The sequence below is a fragment of the Hydra vulgaris genome, chromosome 15 (assembly GCF_038396675.1).
Source record: "Hydra vulgaris chromosome 15, alternate assembly HydraT2T_AEP".
NCBI classification, from domain to species: domain Eukaryota; kingdom Metazoa; phylum Cnidaria; class Hydrozoa; order Anthoathecata; family Hydridae; genus Hydra; species Hydra vulgaris.
In genome coordinates, this window is record NC_088934.1 from 38,530,001 (window position 1) to 38,542,042 (window position 12,042).

Here is a 12,042-nt window from a genome sequence, read left to right on the forward strand (position 1 = left end):
ATTATTATGATTAAGGAGTAGAAAGAGAGAAATGCAGATAAACTTTTAAAGTGCCAATAAAAAATGGGGATACATTTGTTGGGCAAAAGAAACGCACAAATCAACTTGGACTAATTAATCGTGCCTACACATCTACTTTAAAGAAAACTGAAACTAGAAGAAAAAAAATTGTAACAAGGCAAAAGCAGTTAAATACACATAAAAATGTTGAGAAAGACATTGATAGACAAATAACTGATGACAATTTTTATTCTCTGAGGATAATATCATATTAGATGAATCTAATAATGAATATGACAAGCTATAGGAATCTGATGTCTTAAAAAAATGTAATCAAAATAGGTTTCATTACAATGAACTAGCAATTATAGCAGATCGTTATCGTGTCAGTTAAGCAACTGCTGCTATTGTCAATGCTGCTCTAAAAGATATGGGTATACTAAATGAATTAAATATGCTTGATAGAAAAAAAGTAGAAAGAGAAAGACTTTGTGTTGGACAAAAAAATGTAAACGAGAAAAAGTGCGAAAATTTGAAATTACAATGTATTAGTTTAGATGGAAGAAAAGACAATACAATAACAACTGCAGGAATAATTAAAGAAGAAGATATTACAATTGTCAATTGTTAGAGAACCAAGCAGCAGCTATGTAGATCATCTAACACCTGATAATGAAACTTCTCGCTGCATTTCTAATGAAATTCTCCATTTAATATTTGAAACTGGCAGCAGTGGTTCTTTAAATTCTCTCTTATGTGATGCAACGATATTAAAAACTGGAAAATTTGGAGGGGTGATAAAATTAATTGAAACAGAACTCTATAGACCAATGCAGTGGCTCATTTGTCAACTACATTTAAATGAACTTCCCTTTAAACATGTATTTGAGTTGATTGATGGAAAAACTTCTGGCCCTTGATCATTTAAAGGAGAAATTAGTACAAAAATAACAGAGAACTTAACTAATTTAGCAGTAGTTACTTTCAAAAAAATCAATGGTTCTTTTCATTTAATTCCAGATAAATCTTTAGTTAATTAATTACAAATCAAAAATATCTTTACAGTATCTGTTTATCTATTCAATCAGGAGATGTTTCAAATGAAATCTCTAAAAATTTTCCCGGAAACATTCATCATGTTCAGTGGCTTACAAGAGCGAATCCTATTCTACACTTATATATTTCTACAGAAAAGCCAACAAAAGAACTTATTGACTTGGTTACAATAATTATGCAATGCTATGCACCAGGATCGTTCCAAATCAAATCAAATTATTTGGCATTCAATGGTGCTCAAAATTTTAGGTATCTTGCTCAATAAATTAAAAATGCAGTTATTGATGTAAAATAAAAGGAGGTAATGAAGCAAGATTTGAAGTAAAACTCATATTTTTCTAACCCAGAGAATATTTTATTGGCGATGATAAGTGATGAAATAAAACAAGTTAGAACTATTCAAAGGATACTTAAATCCAGGAATACTAGCAAATCCAATAGACATTTTATACTTCCTACAACATTTAATCTTGGAGCCAAAAATGACTGTGAATTAATAAATTAGGACTTCGAGGAAGTTTATTCACCACCTTAACTGAATGATTATTTAAATGAAGATATTTTGAAAGCCAGTGAAAGACCATTAGGTATCCCAAAGTATCCTTGTCATAGTCAAAATATGACAAGAATAGTTGAAGGAGTCACAATGGCATCAGAAAATAGATATGGCTACGAAAAACGTCACAAATTTGTAATAAACCTGTTGGAGTCCAGGGAAAAAATGCCTAAATTTGATTGGAAAGTGCAATGGAAATAAGACATTTATAAAAATATTCATTTTTTTATAGCCTATAAAAACTTTTCATTCTATTTTTTTTTATTTCTAAAAGTTTTGTTTGTTTGCTTAAAAAAGGTAATATATGAACAGAAAGCATTTTAAAGCTAAGATCCCTTATTTAACACCTTGTATCCCTTATTCTAATAAAATACCTAAAACAGTTTAGTAGAATATTTTTGTAGTATATCTAAATCATTACAATTATATAAAATAAAACAATTATAAAATAATTATACATAAAAGTTCCTTATACCCCCTTTTTCTCTAAAATGCCAAAAATCTGATTTTGTGTTCAACCCCTACAAAGGCTAGCACAGACCTCAAAATCGGTATACATCCTATACACATATATAGGAACTCCCCCCTTTGCCCAGTCCTCCATCCCTCACCCCCACCTTCCTTCCCACAATATGCTGCTTCTTAAAAAAATTTTAACCCGCCCCAATATACACCATGGAAAATAAGAATTTGAAGACAAGTGGTCAATTTGATCGGCTAATGCATGGAATCGACAGTCAATTGTTTTTTTTAAACTGTCAAAATTTTTATTTTTTCTTAGTTTAAATTTTGATCTGAGCAATAGTTCTTTATAATTGAAACTAAAAACACAAAAATTACTAGTCAGTTAATTTTTAATGCACAAAAATTACCGAATTTGTGTTCTTTTTAAAATGATAATTTAAAATAAAATCTCATGGGTTTGGCATCTAATGTTTCTATTACCATTCAGTTATAGTGAGGGAAAAAAATTAGTGAACACGCAATTGATAATTCAAAATTTATTTAAAAATCTCTGCTCATTTGAAAAACTGTAAAAATGAGTTATTAATAAGGTTATTAACATTAATGTGCAAATTTTTTTTAAACTTAATACTAAGAAGACAAATGATTTTTGAAACACTTCTACAAAAATTACTAATGTTACATAAAACAAGATTTTACTAAACATATATTTTTAAGAATCCTATTATAGAAAATTTTAAATTTACCTATAAATCATTCATTTATGACATTTGCAGCAAAAGCTTATGAGAAAATAAATAAAAAGATATAAAAATAAAAAAATAAAAAAAAGTGACAAAGTATGTTAATAAGAAAAAATGTCCTCAGTTAAATACAGCAATTATTATATATTTCATTTTTCAATTCATCAATTATTATATATATCATTATAAAAACAATCAAAAAGTCATCAATTATTATATATATCATTATGAAAACAATATATTATATATCTTAATTGAAAAATAATAAAATAAGAACTTCGATCATTCATGAAAAAGAGGTTTTTAAGCACCAGTAAAATGAAAATAATTTTAAATAAGTGAAGCAAAAAAGATATAGTTTATGTTGTAAATTCGCCAACAAAGGAAATTAAAGTAGCATGTCATAAACAATAAATCATGATTATTTGTAATCATGATTTATTCATTATGATTAATTGTAAAACCTTGTTTTTCAAAGCTCTGATTTTTTTTTCAACTGGTCAAGCATGATTAGAAAGAACTCATTTTGGGAAGTCAAAATAGCAATTTTAGTCATTTCAGGCGGTCTTCGACTGTTGACCGGTTGTTATATATATATATAAACATATATATATAAATATATATCTTATGCCAACAAATGTTCCACTTTCTGACAACATGTGTTGTCAGAAAGTTAAAACCATTAATTTAATTACAAATTAATTTTTATTTTTTTACTGTAAATCATGCGCAGAGTGTTGCTACATCGACTATCTTATAGCCTGACTCACAACGGAGTGCTGCTACATTGACTATCTTATAGCCTGACTCGCCAGGGAGTGCTGCGACACCGACTGAGGTTTTGGTTGGGGTAGGCAGTCTATCAAGTAATAAAAAAAAATTTCTTGCATTTTAATTTTTTTTTTTTGTCAACAAAATATGGAAAAACTTTCTGAAAACCAGAAACAAAAACAAAAACACTATTAATTAAAAAAACACTCTAGTCATTAATATTGCAGTTTTTAAAAAAATGATAAACTTCTGCGCTATTTTAATTGTTTTAACTTTTGGACAACATTCTAGCTTAATTGTTAAAGTTAGTTAAACAGTAGCGTCCAAAAGTAATTGGACAAACACCTTTTTGATTATATTTTTTCATCGAGTTAACATTTTTAAATAAAGTTTTGCATAAGCATGTCAAATCATACTACAATTATGAAAAAGAAAGCAAAAATCTAAATTTGGGAGTAATTGCTCAAAATTTTAATAAAAGAATGGAAATGATTGACTCAAAAGTATTTGGACAAACTAAATGTTATTTAAAGATGTAAATGTCATTTAAAAAGCAAACTTTCTCAACAAAGGATAAATTTTCAGCATTTTTTATGAAGATTTCTATTAAATAATATATATAATGTTACATAGTGTTATATTCTGTTACATAATGTATATAATATGTGCATAATCCTAGTACTTCATTGGAAAACCTTTTGCCGCAATGACAGCATTACATCTACATGGCATTGAATCAATCAAATTAATTAAAACATTAATTGGTATTTCCTCCCAAGTGTGCTTAATCAACTAAAACAAATCATGCTGATAAGATGGTTTCCAAACACTAATTTTTCTCTCAATATGTTCCCAAAGATGTTCAATTGGGTTCAGGTCCGGAGATTGTGACAGCCATTCGAAGATACAAACTTTCTTTTGAGCCCAAAATTCCACAACTAGCTTGGAGGTGAGTTTTGGATCGTTGTCATGTTGGAAAGTTCAACCACGCAATGTTTTGTCTTTTGCATGTGGCAGCATTATATCTTTGATTATTCTTTTATACATGTTTTGGTCCATAATGCCTTGAACTCGATAGATTAGACCTACTTCATCACAGCTAAAACATGACCAAACCATTACTGAACCACCACCATGCTTTACTGTAGAAACTTGGTACTTAACATCATTTGGAAGACCTATTGGATGTCGAACATATTTAATACCATCAGAACCGAACATATTAAACTTTGAATCATCACTCCATATTATTTTTTACCATTGGTTTGCTGTCCAATTTAGATGTTCTTTAGCGAATTTTAACTGTGCTCTACAATCTTTTAGCAGAAACAAAAGGTTTTAAAACAGGATGATGGCCAAAAAGGTTGCTTTGTCCTAAGTGACGCTTTACTGTTGCATAAGAGCAAGAAATTTGATGTGACTGTGTAAATTCTCTATGAATTTCTTTAGCACTTTTGCGCAGATCTGCCTTTGACGATCTTACTACAACATTATCTTGGCAAAAAGTTGTTGATTCCGGGTGACTCCGTTGTTGAAAAACATTTAATGCATAACCAACTGTTGATGCGGAATGTTCATATCTATTGAAATTTGTTGCACAGTCTTATTAGATGCTTGTACAATCAACTTTTTCACTGCCTCACTTAAATATTTATTATGTCCCATTGCAAATTATTGATCATTGAATGTTTTTATAGAAACCTGCCTTCAGAAAAAGAAGTTAAAATAGTCTAAGTTATATCAACGTTGTTTGAATTTAGTTTGTCCAATTACTTTTGAGCCAATCATTTCCATTCTTTTAGCAAAATTTTGAGTAATTATTCCCAAAAGGGAATTTTTGTTTTGTTTATCATAGTTGTAGTATAATTTGACAAGCTTACACGAAATTTTATTTAAAAATGTTAACTTAATGAGAAAATATAACATAAAAGGTTTCTGTCCAATTACTTTTGCACACTACTATATGTTGTTGAAAGAGACTTTTTTTTTTACCATAAAAGTCTATTTCGACTACAATATATGGAGATGGGGCAAAAGAGACTGTCTACTTACTACCTATTGATTTTAGTTACCTATCTAAAATAAACTTATTAAAAATGATGTATTGATTTTTCTGTTCATAAATTAGATATTTAAAACTCTTCTAATTTACATAGCAAAGTGCACCAATGAAAGAAAAGCTATAGGACTTAGTACTCCATTTGATTCTTTTCTTTGTTTGATAATCAGTTTATATACACTTTTTGCAATTAATTGAGTATAAATCGAGAACAACTGATCTTAGTTTTGCACTAAATATAATCTCTTCATGATATTTGTTATTACATCCAAAAATATAGTGGTCCTAGTTATGATGGTGAAGGGGCGATGTCTGGAAAATTAAGAGTTGTGTTATCTAGGATTAAATTTATAAATTCAAAAGAATATTTTATTCACTGTACGTGCCATGAACTTAATTTAGTTGTTGGTAAATCATGGAATGTTTCATGTGTAAGAAATCTGCAAGCTGTGTATCTCACAGTATCTCAATAAGTTTATTTTTTCTGATCATGCAAAATTTCTTTATACTTGTCAAGCTAGATTTATATTCAATAAACTGCATAAAGCATATATATATATATATATATATATTCAATAAATTGTATAAACCATATATATATATACATATACATATATATATATATATATATATATATATATATATATATATATATATATATATATATATATATATATATATATATATATATATATATATATATATATATATATATATACACAGTCCCTGGCCACAATATTATGATAACCTATAATTTTTTTGTATTTTTAACTTCAAGGGTTTGTAAAAAGTATAAAAAAAGTACAATTGCGATATTAGTTATATTTTATTGATAAAACATGTTTCCTTAACAATAAAATAATTTTTCAAAATATACACACATTTTAACAAACAATTATTTATTTGATTGCAAGTCATAAAAAAATATTCATATTTTGTCATTCCTCTTTTCAACAAGATGACTTTAGGTATTGGGTCTGGCATACTTTTAATACAGTTTATTGCTGCTGTCTTTTTTCATCATGGTGCCAATGATAGAGTAATTTTTCAATCAAATCCCTTTTGTTTGTTGAAACCTCGGAAGAGATTTCCTTCTTGAGAATGTTCCATAAATTCTCAATCGGATTCAGGTCCAAAGAGTTCCTTGGCCAGTCTAAAACAGGGATATTTTTATTTTAAGAAAGTTTGTGATCTTTTTAGCTTTATGGCATGGAGTACTATCATGCATAAACGTAAATGTATTGTCATTTAGAAACCTTTTTTGTATTTGGGGGATAAGTTGGCTCACCATAACCTCTTGATACTGCATTTGGTTCATCATCCCATTGACAATATATAGTGTTCCTGTGTCTTTACCACTGATAACTGACCACACCATAACTTTAGTTGGATGTTCAATAGTTTGTACAATGCAATCTGGTTGATTTTTTTTTTTTTACGTTTGGTCTTCTTCGGACAAAGGTGGCTTTGTTCAACAAAATCTTAAAGGTTGATTTGTCTGAAAAACACACCTGAAAAAATCATCTTAGTGTGGTTGTAATTAAATTTATGTCAACATTTAAACAATTTTTTAACATTTCATTCAAAATTACATGTTCTCAATCTCCAATAGTCATATGCTTATGATTTTTTGCCTATTGCAATCTCTTTTTTATCATTGCTGGAGGTAACCTTGCTTTTTTAGCTGGTTTGTATGATCAGCCATACATCTCTTCATTGTGCGCTCGGAAATTTGTATTTCAGACTCTTGAACAAGTTTTGTTAGAAAAAGGGATGATTTTTTTCTATTTTCCAGACAAATATCTCTTATAATTCTGTCTGTCCTGGGTGTGGTTTTACATTTTGACCCACTCCGTCCTTTCCTATTTGGAGAGTGATGTCGTTTTCCATTTTGTGTTTGTTTTTATTGACAAAAGGTTGCAAAGCTTTATACATTTTAGCAATTTCCTGTTGTGAACGCTCTAATGCTGTACAATGCTGTGCTTTTACTTCTGAAATTTTGCTTGGATTGTTTCTTTGAGAATGGCAGTTAGAATTTATTGCTTTAATTATTGTGGTGTACAAAGTTCCACACATATACTCTTGTCTCCAGATATGATATTATATCTCCAAGAAATTTGGTTACTTAACACTAAACTTAGTTTCCTGAACAAAATTGTACCTGGTTTTTATGGCTTCGGATGTTTCTCCAACTCATTCTTCAGTAGATTTTGTGGCAGACCTTTTGATGATTTTGCTTTCTTGTGTCATGAAACTGTCTTCTGCAGGACTCAAGTAATTACTACTGATAATTCATAGTCTGTTGCTATCCAAATTGTTTATGACTTTTCTGATTAGTTCACAATTATCAATGTCTACATGCTTTGTGATTCATATGAGAATGTTGATAAGTATCTTGAATGCCTTGGTAGTTTTTAAGTTCTTTTTATTTTCATTTATTTTTATAAATTTGTTATTACTGGTGACTTTAATAGTGATCCACGATTCCGATTTTTGTGTAGTAATCTCTAATTGATTTCTGTACTGATGAAAATCTTGTCACAGCTGATATCTGTCTTCCACATGGTTCCTTTACTTTTATTAGTAAAGTATGGTGGGTCTCTTCCTGGATCGATCACTGCCTTGTCTCTCAAGTTATTAACTTCAATATGGTTCAGTCAACCAGTTTATCTGATCACTTGCCTCTAGCATTTGATATCTTGTTTAAAATTGATGTCTCTTTCTACTCTACTGCTCACCTTACTTTAACAAGATCTCTCAAAATAAATTTTAATGCTTTGTCAACCATTATGATAAAGGATACTTCTACTGTGTTTAACCTGGTGTCTTTAATTAACATGGATCATTTTAAGTAGTTTACTGTAGTGAAGTTCATTGTAACTCACATAAGCACATTAAGCAGATTAACTACCTGTACAATTAATAAATGTCTTACTCAATCTTCTCAGTGTCTTAAACATACTAAATCAAGTTCCAATAAAAAACAACCAATGCCAGGTCGGACAGATTATGTAAAAGATGCTCATAAGGCTGCTAGAGATGCATTCTGACTATGGCGTAGCTATAACAATATGGCTTGATCTTCAATCTTTTTAAAATTGTAAGAGCTTTACATAAATATGCCATTCATTGCTGTAAAAAAGAAAAAAAATACTATAAAAGCAGAAAAACTGACAAACTGTTTAGCAAATTAGAATTTTACCAGTTTCTAGTCCATTGTGACTTGTATTTGCAGTGATAAATGTAGCCTTCCACCTTCTATTAACTCTACCTCAGGTCCTGATAATGTATGCCACATGTGGTATAATAACTATTGCACCCTGTTTAACTCAGTCAATCCAACATGCAGTATATATATATATATGTATATATATATATATATATATATATATATATATATATATATATATATATATATATATATATATATATATATATATATATATATATATATATATATATTTATATATATATATATATATATATATATATATATATTTATATATATATATATATATATATATATATATATATATATATATATATATATCCAGAATCCAATAGATACTCCAAAAAATGAATAAGAATATAAGTTTGATTTTATTTTCAAAAAGTCAAAATGTTTTTTATCAGTAGTATTCAAAGTAAGTAATCAGTAGTAATCAAAGTATTAAATTATCAGTAATATAATCAAAGTATTAAAGGTGTTAAATTATCAGTAATATAATCAAAGTATTAAAGGTGTCAAAAAAAAAAAATTTTATTTTTTCTTTGAAAATAAAAACACATTTTAATTTTAAAGCAGTTAAGCTTTTAAAAATAAAATTTGAACTTTGACTATAGAAACAGAATAACAAAATGTTAAACCTATCACTGGAGTCCAGGTCCTAAAAACCTATCACTGGAGTTATAAAAGCCAGTGATTTGAATAGTTAACTTTAGATCCAGGTCCTAAATTTCAGACCTTAAGTTCAAAACTAATTCTAGTCTGAGAAAAGGCATTTTTTAAACATTGTCTATATTTTTGTCATTGTGATTTTAACAGCATTTTACTTAATTAAAGTGTTTTTAACTTGACGTTTATCATTATTGATAAAAGATGGATCGTTTTTAATTGTAGTTTTAATGCGTTTTTAGTTGTAGTTTAAGTGCTTTTTTACTTTTTGTGTTAAAAACTTTTTTAACACAAAAAGTAAAAAAGCACTTAATAAAATGCATCAATATTTTTTTAAATATTAAAAAAAACTTCTATACTTCATGAATCATACAATTAGAGATATACCCTAATGATTTAAAAGATCATAAATATGATTATGATCAAACATTTGATCTATCATACACATGCTTCACTATCAAAAAATTAGTAACATAGCAGTGAAATGCCTGCAACAGACTTAGGAAGTTACAATGAATTGTCCTCCTAATAGGTAGTTTACTTTTCCTTAAAAATATTTTTTATTTTGTGTTTATTTAATATATTTGATAAAAAACAGCATCATATAGGAAGTTAGTAAAATTCAATTAAATCATCAGAAATTGTTAAAGTGTAACTAAATGCCTTTAATAAACAAGTTACTTTTTAATAAAAGTTTTTTTTTTTATAGATAAGTGACAATGATAAACTGGCATTATCTTGGATAGGGTATCTGGGATGTGGGTTATCTTTGTTTTCCTACATGTTTACATTTGCAATATACTATTTAATAAGGTTACAGAATTTTTTTTTAGTACTAATTTTTTATAAAAGAAAAAACCCATCTTTATTTTTATAACATTTGGTTTGATTTTTTTAGATCATTGTTAACTGAACGCTCCCTTATTCATTTAAACTTAGTTATCTCATTGTCTATTGCTCAAACAGTATTTTTATTGGGGATTACTGCAACTTATAACAAGGTGGTGAGATTAAACTTAGTTGTTTTTTTGTTTTGTTTTTTGAATTGTAAACCATCAACTATTACGCAAATATTCTTTTTAAAACCAAATTGGATCTTTAAAATAGATTTAATTTTTGTATTTTATATCATTAAAAAAAAGTATTTTGTATTAATAAAAAAATTTATGTTTAGAGTCTATGCACATTTATAGCAGTGTTGCTTCATTATTTTTTTACTGCTGCATTTGGTTGGATGTTATGTGAAGGCATTCACCTTTATGTCAAAATAGTTAGCGTTTACAATAACTGGGCAAAAATGTATTTTTATCACTGTATTGGTTGGGGTAAGGTTTTTTAAAAAGTTTTATAGGTTATTATCCTTTAAATATGCATTTGATAATTATTTTTTTTATGCATAATATAAATATAAAACAGTATAAAAATCTATTCTTAATCTTTTTTTTTTTTTTTCTATGTACAAATTAAAAAACCTGTTTTAACTCAAAAAAATCTATTTATTCAGTAACTATAAATTGTAAATAATAATTATAAAGTTAAATAAATAAAAATTAAGTCATAAATAATTTATAAAAATAATCTTTTAGAAACTACCACAGCTTAACATTTTTTTAGGCAGTTTTCAGACTTCACGTTTAAAGAAGTCTTTGTCTTTTAAGGTTATCTATTCATCAAACCATTTTAAACAAATTTTCATATTTAATATGCACATAAGAAGTGAATTGTATGTCTTGAAAGCCAACCACATCAATTTTAATAAGTAATATTCTGATAAACTATTATATAGTGACATGTCTGGTAAATACAGTAGGTGGATATATTCAGTCCTGTTCTTTTCAATAGTTCTTTAACAAAAGCATAAGTTTTAGCATTGTTGCAAAATTGATTTATTCAAACATTCTTTTTTTCATTTTTTTCAGTTTAATATGTTATTAAGTAAACAAAACAAAGATTTAGACAATTTGTTACATTAAAAACCTAACTTTAATGAAATTGTTAACTTAACAAAATGCTCCAAATTATAATTATAATGATCAGATAAAAGCTGCTGCAGCTTATGATGATAATAATTATCAACATCATCATCAATATTATAAGCTGATTGTATAATTAATTATATAATTATTGCTATACAATCTTATATAAAAATATTAAAAGCTTACATTTATTCATCATGATCATAATGAAAACGACTAGGGACTAGGTGATTGAAATATTAGAATTATTACAGTTATTTTTTGTAATACTTGCTATTTATTTTTGAAAGGTACACCTATCATTATTGTTTCCATATCTGCAGCTATTCGTAGTGATGGTTATGGGACTGAAGAGCACTGTTGGATCAGCATTAACGATGGCCTGATTTGGGCTTTTGTTGGTCCAGTTATATTGGTGATTTTAGTAAGTCATTATTTGAAAAATTTTTTGAAAATAATTCAGTATAAAACCTTTTTTTTCCCCAATTTGAAAAAATTTTAAAAAAAGGTAAATATCTTGT

General features: G+C 27.5%; 1 protein-coding gene across 11 annotated transcripts in view; it reads left to right on the forward strand.

Annotated features, from left to right (window-relative positions):
* Positions 1–12,042, forward strand: part of LOC100198560 (adhesion G-protein coupled receptor G2) — a 98,725-nt gene that overhangs the window by 80,219 nt on the left and 6,464 nt on the right. For all 11 annotated transcript variants that reach the window (XM_065820212.1, XM_065820211.1, XM_065820218.1 and 8 more), the window contains 4 exons: positions 10,255–10,358; positions 10,444–10,546; positions 10,720–10,870; positions 11,812–11,945. In XM_065820212.1, coding sequence (XP_065676284.1) covers positions 10,255–10,358; positions 10,444–10,546; positions 10,720–10,870; positions 11,812–11,945 — 492 coding nt within the window. The remainder of the gene's footprint in view (positions 1–10,254; positions 10,359–10,443; positions 10,547–10,719; positions 10,871–11,811; positions 11,946–12,042) is intronic.